Source organism: Anopheles arabiensis, chromosome 3 (genome assembly GCF_016920715.1).
Source record: "Anopheles arabiensis isolate DONGOLA chromosome 3, AaraD3, whole genome shotgun sequence".
Lineage (NCBI taxonomy): Eukaryota > Metazoa > Arthropoda > Insecta > Diptera > Culicidae > Anopheles > Anopheles arabiensis.
In genome coordinates this window covers 43,477,004-43,493,242 of record NC_053518.1, presented here as the reverse complement: position 1 = coordinate 43,493,242, position 16,239 = coordinate 43,477,004, and the positions used below count along the sequence as shown (strand labels likewise).

General features: G+C 44.2%; 2 protein-coding genes and 1 long non-coding RNA gene across 8 annotated transcripts; 1 reads left to right on the top strand and 2 right to left on the bottom strand.

The window, feature by feature from the left end:
- The first annotated feature begins 1,343 nt into the window (after nt 1-1,343).
- LOC120900849 lies at nt 1,344-5,272 on the top strand. 2 transcript variants are annotated; one of them, XR_005739248.1, is made up of 2 exons: nt 1,344-2,520; nt 3,321-5,272. It is a non-coding gene; the product is annotated as an uncharacterized LOC120900849 (long non-coding RNA). The 2 variants fall into 2 exon arrangements; XR_005739247.1 differs by lacking the exon at nt 3,321-5,272 and adding an exon at nt 3,033-3,275.
- A 1,099-nt stretch (nt 5,273-6,371) lies between these two features.
- Nucleotides 6,372-11,043, bottom strand: LOC120904543. Of its 3 annotated transcripts, none has more exons than XR_005739787.1 (3): nt 10,483-11,043; nt 9,994-10,356; nt 6,372-9,539 (listed from the first exon to the last, which is right to left on the bottom strand). XR_005739787.1 is itself a non-coding variant. In XM_040314631.1 (2 exons), exons 1-2 carry the CDS (start codon nt 10,623-10,625, stop codon nt 10,104-10,106), a joined length of 396 nt encoding a protein of 131 aa, XP_040170565.1. In that variant the 5' UTR covers nt 10,626-11,043; the 3' UTR covers nt 9,565-10,103. The 3 variants fall into 3 exon arrangements, 1 of the variants encoding a protein (XP_040170565.1); XR_005739786.1 differs by having other exon boundaries at nt 10,027-10,356; XM_040314631.1 differs by lacking the exon at nt 6,372-9,539 and having other exon boundaries at nt 9,565-10,356.
- A 2,860-nt stretch (nt 11,044-13,903) lies between these two features.
- On the bottom strand, nt 13,904-15,691 carry LOC120903946. 3 transcript variants are annotated; one of them, XR_005739677.1, is made up of 5 exons: nt 15,156-15,691; nt 14,996-15,087; nt 14,795-14,896; nt 14,210-14,672; nt 13,904-14,126 (listed from the first exon to the last, which is right to left on the bottom strand). XR_005739677.1 is itself a non-coding variant. In XM_040313629.1 (4 exons), exons 1-4 carry the CDS (start codon nt 15,171-15,173, stop codon nt 14,291-14,293), a joined length of 594 nt encoding a protein of 197 aa, XP_040169563.1. In that variant the 5' UTR covers nt 15,174-15,690; the 3' UTR covers nt 13,904-14,290. The 3 variants fall into 3 exon arrangements, 2 of the variants coding, with proteins under 2 accessions (XP_040169563.1, XP_040169564.1); XM_040313629.1 differs by having other exon boundaries at nt 13,904-14,672; nt 15,156-15,690; XM_040313630.1 differs by lacking the exon at nt 14,795-14,896 and having other exon boundaries at nt 13,904-14,672.
- Nucleotides 15,692-16,239: the final 548 nt, after the last annotated feature.

Below are 16,239 nucleotides of genomic sequence, written 5' to 3'. Positions count from 1 at the left end.
TTTTCCCGAGTAACGCCAATTTTGTAACTCGGATTTTCGCGTATGTCATATATCACGTTTTACAGCCAAAATATACTCAATTAATAATAAGTTTTTGATTGAATTTAGTTCATTTGTATTTATGTTTAAATGAAATTCGTAAAAAATCGGTTATTTATGTTATTTTAGTAATTTCAAACATTTAGCAAAACTGCATTTTATTTGGAATTTGGTAATTTTAAGATTAAATTGTTCCAATTTAACGCATGAACTGTCAACACTAACTTGTATTCGTGAAACTCGGGGAAAGACTATATTTCTATACAATTTAAGAGAGTAAGATCATTTATACGTTTATTTAATAATATAAAAAATAAAGAAAATAAAAAATACATAATGCAAAATATACATGCATTAGCTACTTCTGGCATATGGCGCTTGATGAGGTTATGGTGTTGTATTTGTCTACACAATAAAGCTGACTAGCTCAGTTTCAATACATCTGCTTGAAAACATTGTAATTGAATCGTTTAAAAGGTGCTTTAGTTCTGAGAGGATTTTTTTCAAAAATGTAATACAAAAGCAGAACATTGGATCATATTTAAACATTTCCGATCGCTTGGATAAACGCTGTAGTAGTGGCCCTTTTTACCCACAATGTTTTGACGTTAAATTTGTTGTTGCAGTATGCCTGGTTTTGCTTATTGATGTGTCCATTTTGCCCAGCATGACAAATTAGCATCCTGTGAAACATCGAATTTTATTTTACAGCTTTTCTTAAGAATCTTAAGAATTTGGTATGAAGGTCTTTTATTAAATTTAATTCGTATATAGGTAGATTAACAGTACAATCAAACGAAAACGTATTTTGTGTTTAGTGGTAAATTGGAAAATGTATTGATTAAACTGCTAAACATATTCGTATTGTCCCCGTAAAGAATACTCATCAACAGAGAAAGAGAAAAACCCATTCCTCAGTCCCGCTCAAGGAAGTGACGTTTCCCGCACTTAGTGTTTTGGCCTCGATCGGGTCGAGTAACGCGCACGCGAAAACATGTTTACTTCCTGTTTTTTTCGTGCCAGTTCGTGCCTTCCCAAAAACAGTCCCCAATACCTTGAAGAACGCCACCACAATCAGCTGCCGATCCCACTAAATAAGTCCGGAAGGTCACAAAATATTGGTTTAAAAAAAGAACCGGCCCTTTGATACGCGTCCATCATACGCTAGACCCAACCCCCTCCGGACTCACGGAAGCACACACTCACAGCCTCCCTTCATACAGTGTGGCAAACAAACGGCAACAGCGAAGATACGCGATGAGCGATCACGCACTCGGTTCGTGCAGAAAGGGCGGAAACGTTTCGACCCACAAAATACGGCCCTCGCGCAGGGACTTTGAACGGGTTAGTGCGTATTAGTGCACATGTAGATGGTTGTTGTGACCAAAAACCGGTGGAAAGATAATTGTTTACCAGTTTGCAGGAAGAGGCATTCGGGGCAGTGACGCTTCGAAAAAAAAAGCAAAATAACCAAATCAAGGATCATTGGCATATCAGATGGTCAATCCGGGCAGCGCTTGGCTTCAGTTATTCTTTCATGTCCAGTTTTGTTTATCAACGGTTCAGTCCGGTTTTTTTCCTTCCCCACTCTCGCAACACCAACCAGTCCACCCCCCATCAAGCCTATCAGCTGATTAGACGCAAATAGCGTCGTTGCATTGTTTACCTTCCTTGAACCGCCTTCCCAGACCGAACGTGGGCCAGTTTCCCTTCACACCTCTCGTTGGAGGGCGTGTGACTGTTTAGACTGGATGATATGACAGTATTCGCGCAAGCTCATCGCCTATCGCAAAGAGAGAAGGGGAGCGTTTGAGACCACGACTAAGTGTTTCATACGAACATGCAATCTCCAAGCAAGCGAGGAGAGAGAGATAGAGGGAGAGAGAGAGAGAGATAGAGAGAGAGAGAGAGAGAGAGAGAGAGAGAGAGAGAGAAGGCACTCCGCGATATAAACACCACACTCACGGGTATGATAACCGATCACGCACCGTCCGGCTGATGTCTTCATGTTGACGGAGTTTGGCCAAGTAACCAAGAGAAAAACGGTGACCTTCTAAAGACTATACCTGGATCTGTGCGAGTGGCGCCTGGATAAGATATGGAAGGGTAAGGGTGGTAAATTAAAAAGCGACACGCGAAGGTCCTAAATATAAATATTGTTTACAATGAATAAAAAAAGTTCTAATTTTTTTTCTCAACTTTTCTATGAATATTTGTTTATTATTAGAGGTGAAAGAGAGACTAAGAGATCTAAAACCTATATAATCATGTACACAACAATAACATCTGTTTGTTATCTTGGAGTTTTCACTAACACTCTGTTGATACTATGGTTCACTGGTACTAGCAAGTGGCGCTTTAGCATATATACAGGCACAAGTGAACCCTAATCGCAGTGACCCAATGGTCTAATAGCTTACGCGTCCGCTCCAACAACATCAGACAAGGATCGTTTCCCATCTGATACATACTCCAGTAGCGGTAAGAGATTATGTATTATTGATTAGTTTTACGGGTTAAAGTTAAGTATTTTATGACTAGCGGTGGTGATCTTCCAATATCATACTACCAAGAATATAGGCAGATTATTCATAGGGCAGGTATGTAAGCGTAAGTGGGGTTTCTCTAGTCGTTTTTACGGTTCTAACAGTCATGAAGAAGGCATATTATTCAGCTACAGTCTTGTTTACGTAATATTGACCTACATTTTGTAATGTAGTTGGTAAATGTAAATGTGTGTAGTTGGTCAAATATTTAATAAGTTTAGTTAATAGGTATGTTGTTAAGAATTCAATTCAGACAGCAGTTAAGTAAATAAATAAAAAAATAAATAAATAAATAAATAAATAAATAAAGAAAAAATATGCAGTTACACTGGGCTTACACAGGCCTCTGAGATTTACTTCCTATTTGGAGTCTGTCTTTTTGCTAGATAGTGCATATAGTAGTGACATATATTGTACTTACAGAACATTATTTATTTTTCCTTTTAGCAACTCTACAAAAAATAGTTCCTGAAACTTGGTGTACAAGAAATAATCATTTCTTAAAGATGTATGATTATATTTATGTAGTGTTGGTTGCCTCTGAAAATAGGCTGCGGTTAATAAAATGTCTGAAATTCAAAATTACATACAATAAGTTAAATAAGTAATGGAATAGAAACTTCACATTGTGATTAAAATTGTAAAAATGTATGCAAAATTCTTTGAGAATACACACAAACTAGACTAAAATATTGTTTTTTATTGTAAAAACATTTACTTTCAATTATTTCTCAGGATCCTGTCAGTATACAACGGCAAACAGCTCATATTCCTCTACTGACCAACAAGAAGAAACCCCAAAATTGACAATGAAAGAGGTGTGATAGAAGTAAACATGTCTTTTCACGATTCCGATCCTTCGAGATCATTCGCTAGATCGCAACACTAAAAATTCAAGCCAGATGTTGCTGCCCTCCAGCACATCTGAATGCGATTTTTGCAGCGCAATTTCTTGACGCGCTCAAACAAACACGGCGCGCATCTCACTTTCCCTCTAGGATTCGTGTTACTCCCTGCCGGGCGTTGCATAATTGCCGATGTAAACTACCGATCGAGAGCCGGTGGCCGTATGACTAATGGTTTTGTTTTTCTAGTACAAAGCTGCCATTTTACACAACTCTTAATCAGCAGTTGAGATGGTGAAGAGCTTTCCAATACGCAGTTAAGTCTCGTTCCCGCCTGCATTGACCTCTACCGTGCAAGCAAACGGAAACGGTTATAAATGTGCAGTAACAACAGCATACACAAGCACCCATACATACATACAAAAAACCCCATCTTCAACAATTGCAGCATGTGATAAAAATAATAGCCCGCAACAAAAAATACCCACCGCGGGCAAGCCAGGGGCGTCCAGGCTGATAAGCGCGGAGTAAAAGTCACCCCAGCAAAGTTGCAATCGCCTTCACCACCATACAGTGTAGCTATCGGGCGAAACCAGTCGTAACCAGCGCTCCATCGATGGAATGGATCCACCAGGGCTCGGTACGGACGTGCCAAACAACATAAACAAATGGGCAGCATCCACCAGCCGGCCGGTACCGCACCGACTTACCCCCCACATGGGACTCTGCTACTTAGAACCGTACGGCGGCTACTGACGTCAATCGGTCGGTCGGGACCCACGGTTCACCCTGTGATAGTGGATTGGCCCCGGCCCCAAAAGCGTGCACTGGAAACGGGGGCGGGCCATTCCGGCTGAGGATGGAGCAGAGCCTTCACCACTAGGTAAACGCGTGGGAAAATCAACCAATAAGCTGGAGGATTCATGCAGAGGGTCGGGAGCGGAGCGAAGGATCGAGTTCGTTCGGGTCGAAATAATAAGCTGATAGTGGTAGTGGCAGACAAGCGGACCAAGCCGTGTGGCTAGAGCGGCAACGCAATAGAGCTCGCTCGGAGCATTACGCTAAACGGGCCCCTGATAAGCGCCCGCATGGAGGTACATCCAGCCACCAGGTGATCCCAGAGGATAGTGGGTAAGGCAAGGAAGGTTCCTTGCCAGTTTGTTTGCAAAACCACTCCTGCTCCGGTTTTCCAACGCGTACAGAGTGGAGAATGATCGACACAAAACACCCGAGCTCTCGCTGCCCGGGTTCACATTCCTTCGATGGCCTACGCGAGGTCGTCGGTTCGCGAGCGGCGAAAGGTGATGCAGCTGATATGTAGAGGCGGGTGGTGGATGGCCACCCAATGTCCGGCTAGTAGCGGCGGAGTGCACGAGACGCCGCCGATGAGTCGACTACCGTTGCGCGGGGGAAAGTGGACCGCACAATCGGTGCTGGGGCTCGAGCAGTGGTAGCAGCTTGTGAGCAGTGATAGCATCGTCGTCGTCGTCGTGGTCGTCGTTGAGCCCTACATTGCTCCCGTCGAGGGTGAAGATCCTTGTGCGGTGATGATCACGCGTTCAGCACGTTCCCGGAGCGTGCTCGATGACACTGAGCGCAGAGACAGAGCGCTTGCTGGAGGCCCCCCAACCGACTGACCGACCGATAGTGGAGCGTACCGAGTGGAGATGAATGCGAATCTTACTACCAAATTGTATACAGCTTGCGGGCAAATTTGAGCTGGTACAGCGACGGGTGTCTGTGTGTACTTGACCCCGGACGCAATGTTCCAAAATATGGAGTACAAGCGATACGACGGGTGTTGAGAATTGTTGTGAAATATATTTTTATTTAAAAATTCAATACTTGAAGGTCGGTAGATCATTTATAGAATGAGATAAATTTATATAGTTCGGGCGAAATATTGTGTTGAGCACCGTGAGTCATACTTTTTTTGGGAATAAGGGTTATCACCCAAGGACGGACTTATCATTATTTCAGATATGTTCTGACTTTCCGGAAAAATCCTGGAATCACTTATCGGAATACATCGATAAAGATAATCTTTAGTTATGATATTGGACAAAAAAATCGGAAAAGTATCTGAGAAAAAACTCATGCAATCTCGTGCATGAGTGTAAAAGAAGGCGTGTGACGCCAACAATTATTTTTTTAAACTGCCATGTAGCTAGCAGTTATGAACCAACATGGCACTGACATTGAATTATTCAATTTATTAGTCATTAATTGCTGCTACATAAATTTTTAATTCAATTATTATTTTTACGCTGCTTCGGTAGCTTATTTGCGTATTGCCTAGCAAAGTCTAAATCAATAGCATCAGTTTCGAACCGTATGAATATGTATAGATCAACTTTTCCCAGAATCCCCCAGAATCTTCAATATTTAGATCTATATTTTTGCTGTTATTGAGTATCCATAGTATCCATACATTCATTGCATAGATCAAGAGTATCCCCATCGATATGTGAAGGCGATACTCCGATGTGTGGTTCCAAGAGCTGTCCAGAGACCAGAGAGACCACAGAGGTAGTACAAAGCTGTGGTAATATTCCAGCAAAATTTTGATGTTTAACTTTGGGTCATCGCCAACATACATTAGCAATTAGTGATGGGCAAAACGGCTTTAAAGCCAGAGTCCGGTTTCAAACCAACGACACCGTACCAACAGGCTCCTGAGTCAGGTATAACACAACGCACCAAAATCATTAATTTGCAATGCATTTTCAAACGGGAAGTTAAATACTAAAAGTGAGACTTGGTGTAATATCTCGGCCGGTAGTGCCCGGAACCGTTCGGGCTCTAGAATATACTGTCAGCTGTTAGCTTCAACACTCACGAGAAGATAGATTGTTTTTTTGCCTTATATTTTATCCTAACTTCGGACATTATGCTTCCTAAAAAGTTCCCAAGATCACTAATCATAAGATATTTATACTAGATTTACTTAAATTGCAATGATGAACTTCTACACGTCTACTTGGCGCAACGTCCTACGTGGACATGTCGGCCTATACAGGCTTTCGAGACTCATTCAGTACCACGAAGAAGGATGGTCCTGTACGACGGGACTGCCCATTTGGACCTGCTAAACTTGAATTACGTTCTGTACTACGCATTACGCAACTCGGCCAATCGGCCAAAAATGGCAAGCTGTGTAGCCATTGCAAGCTAACGAAGGCTGTGGACATTGAGTGGTCGTTATAAATTTTACGTCTTTGGTTTTCCGAGATTTTTTAAAGACCGATCTGAGCAAAACAAAAGTATCCTCAACGGTATAATAATACAGTTTTCCGTGAATTAGTTTACGGAACTACTCGGGAAGCCATAGATCAGAAGATCACAAGATTAAATTGATGGTACAGTAAAAAATTGTCGAACTTGCAAATATCTTGATTAACCGGTTCTAAAGCTAGTCTGAAAGCTGTCTATTCTATAGATAATCTTTCTGCGTATTGATTTGATTTCTAACATGAAAGGTTATCATTCTTTGTCCATTACATTTAGTGTTCTTTGTCCATTAGCCAAGGTGTACAAAAATGCCTTAATTTGAAGTCAAACTCAATGTGCCACATTTGTGGTCATAATGACCTGCTCATGCTTAAGCTTATTTCACGAACAAACAGGGCATACAGGCTCCTCAGGCTACATATGAGGCTACAATGAAAAAGGTCTATTTTGATCAATCGTTCTTTACAAGAATGTATACGAGCAGGAGTCAAAAGGAAATAGTGGTAAATTGTCCTATGCCATACACTCGGGCCGTTGATTCAATTGACTACAGGAATGAAAATATAACTTTTACAAAGAGTACAAGCAGAATCCCACTGAGACAGCACAGCACTGGCTGATAGCAAACATAAAACCACTGATAGTGTGCAAGAGGAAATTGACACACTTTTGCAATTCCAAAAACATCTTGGATCATGATGACTTAAGGTGAATGTAAAATTACCCAGCAAGATACTGGTTGCTGGGTTGCTGTCCAAGGTGTATACCCATGCGCACACTGCAAAGAGGGGGTGTGAACCTGCAGCTGAAGGATACGCCCGCGTTGAAGGCCACACCGACACACCGGGTTCAGTGGAGAGGATGGTCCGATTCAAGTACTTCAACGCGGTGGTCCATTCTCTTTGTCATCGGAAAGCCCCTGTTCACTCCCAATGGGGGATGTACTGACACAGTGAACTTGCCCATGAACAGGGTGCATGGAAGCTTGAGCTATCCAAGGCGTTCATCGACCGACCGACCGACCGACCGACCGACTGACTGACTTTGATACTGCTGCTAACTCAAACGTGTAGGATGAAGATCGTGCAAGAAAGCGACTCGGATCGACGACCGGCGCCAATGACAAACCCAGCCCCCGTTCAAGGACTTCTTTCGATTGGCAACCCTCTTCCAATGTTCCGGAAGATCCCGCCAACGCGACAGAGTGAAAAAGAGATGCCAATGTGTGTGTCTTTCTCTGGGTGATTCGGCAACCCACTTGCTAGTCGGCTACCTTGGTGCTGGTCATTACACCCCGTTTCCGCACTCATCGTCATCGGGAAGCGATGATGGAATCGAGTCGCGTACATGCCCCTCCCGCCTGGTGCACACCCGACACCGGAACCTAACCTTCGGGCGTCACAATGCACCAACCTGCCCCAGCACGCGCGCACACGCCCGCCGTATGTGTGTGTGTCTTTTAATGGGATGGGGGTCCGGTCCGCTTGTATCTTGCGACGTTTCTGCGTGAGCGAGGATGTGCACACGAAGGCTTCCCCCACCTCTTTCTTCTTCTACTGCCGGCTGAGCAGTGAGTTCGATTTCAGCGAACGTGAACGACCTAGAAACGGGCGCACACCTCGCGTGTAGATAACCGCGAGTGACTTTTGCGCAAGTCCATCTCCCCGAGGACCGGACCCCAAAAGAAGGCCAACCCGCAAATCCCCGTACTCTCCTCTTTCCCGTGAACCGATATAACGTGAAGGCCATGAATTTGGGTGAACCCGGCCCCGGCTTAGCACGGTGTCGGTGATTTCGCACGATCTTGCGTCTCGTGCAGGGAAAAACAGGGGAGTAGATTATTATTGCTAAGTAGCATAAGAGGGGTTGGAAAGGAAGAACACAACATTCGGACACAATCACGAGGCTTGCGGGGCAGATAAGATTGGTCCCCGGGCGTACGGAACTGACAATGTCTGCCGACAAGGCTGTTGCTGCTGCTGCTGCTGCTGCTCCCAGTTTTGGTGGCATTGGGCCGGCCAATGGTCTAGCAGTAGGGCAGTGGCTTACGCGTGCTTATCAGCACGCTCCGGTACGGACCGGCGGATGACACTGAGCAAACTAGGGGCGAGATTTGAGAAATTACCTTTACCAGCTCACGGGGCACGTGCATGGTCACTTGCGCTTGTAGGGGAACTGGGGGTAGTTTCGACACCTTAAGGGTTTCTGATTGCAATACTTTTGCCAATGTAAGCTTATTAGCAGACATCGAAAGAGCTTTTTTGATTCATTATATCCAATCTCATGAGAAACTACGGTTCCCGGATTGATTTTGATAACATTTTGATATAAAAAACGTGTTTTTTGTTGCATCAAGACTGCAGTGCGGGTAAGATCGACACCATGATGGAGTGATTTTGACACATTGGTTATAACTTTAAAAAAAAACTCGGATGTCCGATTGTTTTTTATTGAAGTTTAACAAAGTGTTTCGTACCAATTTTAAGACAAATTGACATTAAAATATTAGTGAAACATGCGAAAGAAATGAAGTTACAAGCAAGAACAAAAAGTTTCGTTACAAATACCATGGAACCAGGCTCCACATAGTAGGAGCTGCGGAGATAGCATCTGGTTTACGGAATGAATTTCTTCAGTTAAGCCTAAACCGGCCTAAAATAAACCTAAAATACGTGCGAACCGTAATAATATTAATTTTAAAATTCCTAAACCAAATTTTAAATACATTATTTATGTCCGAGTTTGGCTGACGTTCTATGTGATAATGCTAGCAAAATTCCATAATTATAAGCTGTTAGGTTTGTGGACATCTCGGGTTTTGTAGCTTCTGATGTATTTTAATTGAGTCCAGCGTTTACCGCATATAGTTACGGGACATCTGTAGAATATAAAGGCTCTTTCAGATTACGATATAGATTAAACGTTAACATACTACAAATAAGCATTTAACTGTTTTAACCAAGTGTGGAGTCGATTTTACCTCAATAGGCCACAATAGTTTTGGTGACATTTTATACTACATAGTTTAATATCAAAATTACGCACTTTGATACAGAACTAATCGATAGTGCTTATAAAACAATACTATTAACATGGAAACTGCAATTTAGTTGAACTTACGCCACAATTCCGTAAGTCCCAGAAGTAAAATTTTACATCGGTTGTCAATCAGAACCATCATGTGTTTATTTTGTTGTTTTTTGACAATTGAAAGTTTTCTGATCAGTGAAATGTGACTCAAATATTTGAAACAGTTAACATAAATAATGTGTACTAGTTTTTTTTCTTTAAAAACTTCTATAAATACAAAAACGGCAAGGTGTCGAACTTACCCGCAGTGTCGAACCAACCCTGACTTCCCCTACCTTTTTTGCCAGCGTAATACGCGGTGGTGATCGAAGCCCGATCAACAACAATGGCCCTTGGATGAGGGTGCTAAACACTATGGACAACAAAACCGTGTTGTGGAGGTTGTATGTATGTGGAACTTCCCTTCGATGCCAAATGAAAACGGTAGAATCGGCCCCCGCAGAGCCCATTTCTTAGTTGCGTAGTAGCCCGGGGAGGCGTAGTGTACGAGCGCGATAAGCAATCCAAGCAATCCGGAGGGGTTATTTTTAGAAACTGTTGTGTTGCGCCTAGCAATGCCGTGGCCGTTGTTGCTTGGAGATTTGGTCACTACAGCTTGTTGCTTACTTTGAAGGGAGATGTTTGCGAAGCGGAAATAAAGAGGGAAATTTTGGACCATTTTAAATCCCACCTTGGAAACTTTCCTTTTCATCGGACAAACAACCGACAGACCCCCCCCCAGCACAACTAACCACAAGAAGCCGGGCCCGCTCTGGCCACGGTGCGCGGTACCGCCAGTCGATGGACGACCTTCGCCTGCTGAGACCTTGCGCCCGAAGTTTGTGCCGCGATGTGCCGACGTGCGCCACTCCACGATGCCCACGCGTTCGTTCATCCGTGCGCGCACACTGCACCAAAACAAAGAGGAAGAAAGAAAACAAAAAAACACCGATACCCAACCCCCCCAATTGGAAAGAGCGCGCGCTCCCACTACACGCAACCCCTGCCACACGGATTGACACTACTTCCGCTAGACAACACACAACCGCGCGACGCAACCGGTTCCAAAGATGACGCGCTGCTACACCCCTCCCTCCGTTGATCTACATAATGGCGGGCGCTTCGAGCGCGAACTGGCGCGAACCGGGTACGACCCTGCCTACCCACACACACACACACATACACACACCAGTCGCAAGCTGTCGACTGTCAGGGCGGGGTGCAAACACCCATTGCCGCATCAATTGCATCCACTCGAACCTACCCTGCCGGTCCCACTGTGTGCGAACTATTTACGAAAACAACAACCCCCAGCTCCCTCCACACTCTTCTACCCCATTGCGGGACGTTGCCGACGCGTAAAAACCACCCCGCGATGCAAAAGACCATGAAGAAAATCGAATTAAGCCTGGCGCGGGTGATGTGCGGCATGTGCTGGTGTCTGTGTGTTTGTGTGCGTGTGTGTGGGGTCGCACAAATTGATAGCACGGAACAAAAATAAACGACTCCGTCGTACCGTCCCCTTCCATACCCTACCGGTGTTCCCCACCGGGGGGAGGGGTTGTTGTGAGCCGGTTCGGCGAACCAGTGCGAACCGGTTCGGTGTTTTTAAATCGTCTTCATGTTTGCGGCGCGTTAGCCCACTTCCTCCACCGGCGTGAGAGTGTTTTTCTTGCGTGTTTTTGATTTTTTTTTGTTGGATTTGTTTTGTTTTGTTTTCGTTGTTGTCTGCTTTGTTGATCCAGCACCCGCACACACACACACATTACGTCTATGGGAAGGGGGGAGACTTTGTATTTGCGGTACACTGGTTTCGCCGGGGGATTTGTTATGAGGGTGGTAGCAAAGAGTGCGATTAAGCATTTGCGTAGCTGCAGTGTCTTGGAAGCATTTTTTCGGCATTGTGGATTTTATATGTTTATAAAAGATTTCTTTCAATTGCTTACAAAATGGAGACGCATTGAGAATCTGTTTTAAAATAGTTACTTCTCCAATTACTTCTACTTCCAGGCCACTTAGATTAGGGTACATGTCTACTCTGAATCGTTACGGCGCATTTTTCAAACAACTGCCGCGAGGAATGGTTCATTGACCAGTGTGGTTGTGGAATCAGTTGCAAGATCGAAGTAGGTGCTGTATCTGTTCCTGAACCGGGACAAGTGCGCAATCCGTTCCATGATTCATACAAATTAAGAGTTACAATTTTTGGGCCGGAGTAGAAACGGGAAAAGTTTACGGACAACCATTGGTTCGGGAGCAATTCCAGGAATGATTTAAATACGTTGTTCCAGAAACGTTATAGATACAAGGGATATGTTCCAGAACCGGTATGATTTCGCGATCAGTTCCAGGACATATATGTGATTCGGGATAGTTTCAGAACCGGTTAGGGTCCAGTACCCCGGAATTTAGTTATTATTGTTGTATATCTTTGCTGGAACTCTGGGGTTCCATTAGATACATCGGAAATCATTTACCTAGAAGTCGGACCTAATTAACTAGTTTACAGTATATTCTGAATAAAGAGCTGTGTAACCCGATCGTTCATATTGAATAAAAAAAGGAATTAAGGGTTACATTCACGGGTTCTTGTCATCGAGATTGTACTGAATTGTATTTTTAAAGATGTAAAGATGCATGTACATGGAGATACACTTAACTTTCATTACCAAAGGCGTCATCCATTAAATACGTAACGCTGATAGGGGAGGAGGGAGGGGGAATTAAACTTGTATTACGAAGGCAAAATGAAACGTTTGATTTTTTTATTAACAAATGAGCAATAACAAACGATGATCAACCCTAGTGTCAATGACTGAATACCTCGGTGATTTTTGCAATTTTTATTTCTCATTGTCTTTTGATATATAAGTCGTACATACTTGAAATTCATAGAATAACTGGAGAAATATGTTTTACACTACTTTTTAAATATTTGTTAACTTTTTTTTTCTTCGATTTGTGCTCTTTACATCTAAGACCGCCTATCCGTGTAAGACCATACATTTTGTATTGTAGATTGCAGTTTTTCGGATTCAAAAGGTAATATATTTTTAACTTTTTATTCATCTTCTTCTTCTTTGGCACAACAATCGTTGTCGGTCAAGGTCTGTCAGTACCACTAAAGGGCTCGGATTTGAGTGACTTATTGATTCCCCCTTATAGCTAGATAATCAAGTCCTACGAATAGCGGCACGGTCCATTCGGTGCTTGAACCCATGCATGTTGTTAAGTCGTACGAGTTGACGACTGTACGACCAGACCGGCTCAATTTTTGCCGTATAGTTCATTCAATATTCATTTAAAGTAATATTAAATTACTATAAACTCAGAAATAGAAAAAATATTATTTATAAGACACTTATCAACGATATCTTGGGTCTTGGATCTTGGATCAAAGGTCACCAACGACAATAGCATGGTAGCAAAGTTGGGCGCAAGGATGCTGGCTGCCAACCGGTCATTCTGCAGCCTGAAAAATCAGTTTACCTCAAAGAACCTGTCGCGACGGACGAAGCTGGGACTATATAGTACTTATATCGTACCGGTACGCCTCTGAAACATGGATACTGTCCAAATCTGACGAAACCCTCCTAGCCGCGTTCGAGAGGAAAATGCTCAGAAGGATACTTGGTCCCGTATGTGTGGAAGGACAATGGAGGAGCCGCTATAATGACGAGCTATACGAGATGTACGGCGACCTCACTGTCGTACAGCGTATCAAGCTCGCCAGGCTCCAGTGGGGGCTGGTCATGTTGTACGCATGGAAACGGACAACCCAGCCCATAAAGTCTTTTTAGGCCGTCCACAAGGACAACGGAGGCGTGGTAGGCCCAAACTGAGTTGGCAAAATGGCGTGGAGGCGTCCGCCATTAAGGCCGTAATAACGGACTGGCAGACGAAGGAGCGGTTTCGGACACTCCTGAGGCCGGCCTAGACCACAAAGCCGCCGGTTGTAGCGCCTGAGAAGTAAGTATGGAAGTAAAGATAAATGTACGTGTAGATAAACTTAACTTTTATTATCAAATGCGCTTCCTTGCGTTCAATAACGCGCAGTATACAATTAAACGAAACTGACAAACTAAAGCCTCTTTGAAACTGACATTTTTAATGCAATAAGAACGGCCGTACAGCTTTGGAGCCAAACATGATTCGATAAAAAAAACAGTAAAATACGAGACGAGAGGCATCAGTGACACGATGCACACATTTATTTATACAAAAGACAATGCGACCACCACATATTGGGCCCTTGCGAATGAACACCGCACATATTAAAACTGAAACACCCAAACACACATGAACTTCTTTCCCAACCATTTACACAACCAATATGTACGACTTGTTCGTTCGGGAGATCGTTTTAAAGTCATAGAGTTGGCCACCGAGGAATCTACTGCATGAAGGGAGGGAAGATTGGTTTCAATTTAGGCTACCCATATACCCATTGCATCGTTACACTACTTTCAGAGAACATACCGCGCGCGCGCTCGAAATAGTATTGCCGGTTAACATCCAGTACTAATCCTTCGGTTCGCTGTAGTAAAAATCATCCTCGTTTCACCCGGCCACTTCTTCCGTGCCCGGTTCGAACTCGAGCTTCATTTCGCTGGAAGCCATTCCCTCCACGTCTGCCTCGTGTTCCTGCGTGTTTAGCCGGTTTAGCGTCATCGAAATGTCGGCCGGTTGGCAAAGCAACCCGCTCGACTCGGTATTATCGTCCTTTATGACCGATTCGATCACCATCGGATGTGCAATTACGGTAGAGGAAGGAACTCCCTCCTCGTAGTGTGCAGAGGACGTAACAATGATTTGCTGCTGCTGCTGCTGCGCTTGTTGCTGCAGGTGATGTGACTGTGTGGAAGTGGGTTGCGTTAGCTGCCTGACCGGTAGGCCAGCATCTTCGAACGCTTTCTTCTTGAGCGTGTGCCGGATTTGCGATCTAAAAAATGGTGAAGCATGTGTGCGCTGAGTTAATGTGACTGTTCCAACATACACCTTGCCAGCGGTCGGATCAGATGAAGAAACGATCATGCCACCAAAACCGGAAAGCGACACACTTACACCGTACGGCCTTTGATGCGCTGACTGATTTTGCTCAAATCCTCACTGAACCGTGTGACTGCGGACCGAAGCATCTCTATTTCTTCATCTGTCCATTTGCTCCTTGAGTGAATGGTAGGGGTTTTAAAATTGGGCCACTTTAATACAATTTCACACATTTTCTTATCATGCAAGCGCTCGCACGCTGCGAGATCTGCTTACCCGGTTGGAGAATCGGACGAAGGGTGCAGTTGCATCGTTAGCTCTCCCAGGCTGTTGAATGCAGCACCGGCAGCGGTAAAAATCTCCCCTACCTAAGAACGAGCAGAAAGCGTGAGTTTCACTGTGAGCCGGTAAAGGAATGTGCACTGTCGTCGCTTACCTTAGTGGCAGAATTCATGGTTAAACCTATTTTATGATGGTTTTTGGGCAGAATGTTGATGCAGCACGGAATAGACTCGTTTGTAAACAACGAGCTGTGCCAAGTCAAATGTCAATTGAAACTGAATGGCCTCTACTGTTTGTGTCAAATCGTTTTAAAAATACGGTTAAAAACAGGGTGACCATAATGTTTACAAATGAGATTACATCAACAATAATTAATGGATGATAAATCCGACCATTCTTCAGAACATACGCGTTCATAGGCAAACAAAACTACACATATATTTGTAAGAGCGTAATTTAAACACACAGGATACCGCTCTCACTTTCTGAAAGCGAAAAAGCCAATTTTTTTGTAATGCAGACGTTATTGACCTCAAACCCAAGTGCCACAAATCCACTGAACGACCACTAAACGGCTTCTAAACGACTCAAGTTCTCTACCTAAACGGAATATAAAAATACTTCGTGTAGCAGACGACAAAGAACTCTTACTTACTTACTTATCCGGCGCTACAACCGCTTTGCGGTCTTGGCCTGCCTCAGGAGTGTCCGAAACCGCTCACGGTCTCGCGCCTTCGTCTGCCAGTCCGTTATCCCGGCCTTAATGGCGGACGCCTCCACGCCATCTTGCCACCTCAATTTGGGCCTACCACGCCTCCTCTGTCCTTGTGGACGGCCTAAAAAGACTTTACGGGCTGGGTCGTCCGTTTCCATGCGTACAACATGGCCAGCCCACCGGAGCCTGGCGAGCTTAATACGCTGTACGACAGTGAGGTCGCCGTACATCTCGTATAGCTCGTCATTATAGCGGCTCCTCCATTGTTCTTCCACACATACGGGGCCAAGTATCCTTCTGAGCATCTTCCTCTCGAACGCGGCTAAGAGGGTTTCGTCAGATTTGGACAGTGTCCATGTCTCAGAGGCGTATGTGAGTACTGGTACTATATAGGTACTATATAGTCCCAGCTTCGTCCGTCGCGACAGGTTCTTGGAGGTGAACTGCTTTTTCAGGCTGTAGGGTTGGCAGCCAGCATCCTTGCACGCAACTCAGCTTCCATGCTATTGTCGTTGCTGACCTT

Excerpts from the sequence above, each read along its gene's own strand:
- LOC120904543 (XM_040314631.1), bottom strand. The coding sequence starts at position 10,625 with ATGAACGAACGCGTGGGCATCGTGGAGTGGCGCACGTCGGCACATCGC. Across the intron at positions 10,357-10,482 it reads AGCGGGCCCGGCTTCTTGTG|TAAGCAACAAGCTGTAGTGA; the intron begins GTTAGTTGTGCT and ends CTCCCTTCAAAG.
- LOC120903946 (XM_040313629.1), bottom strand. Across the intron at positions 14,897-14,995 it reads TCGTCCGATTCTCCAACCGG|GAGCAAATGGACAGATGAAG; the intron begins GTAAGCAGATCT and ends CATTCACTCAAG. Across the intron at positions 14,673-14,794 it reads CGCATCAAAGGCCGTACGGT|ATCGCAAATCCGGCACACGC; the intron begins GTAAGTGTGTCG and ends ACCATTTTTTAG.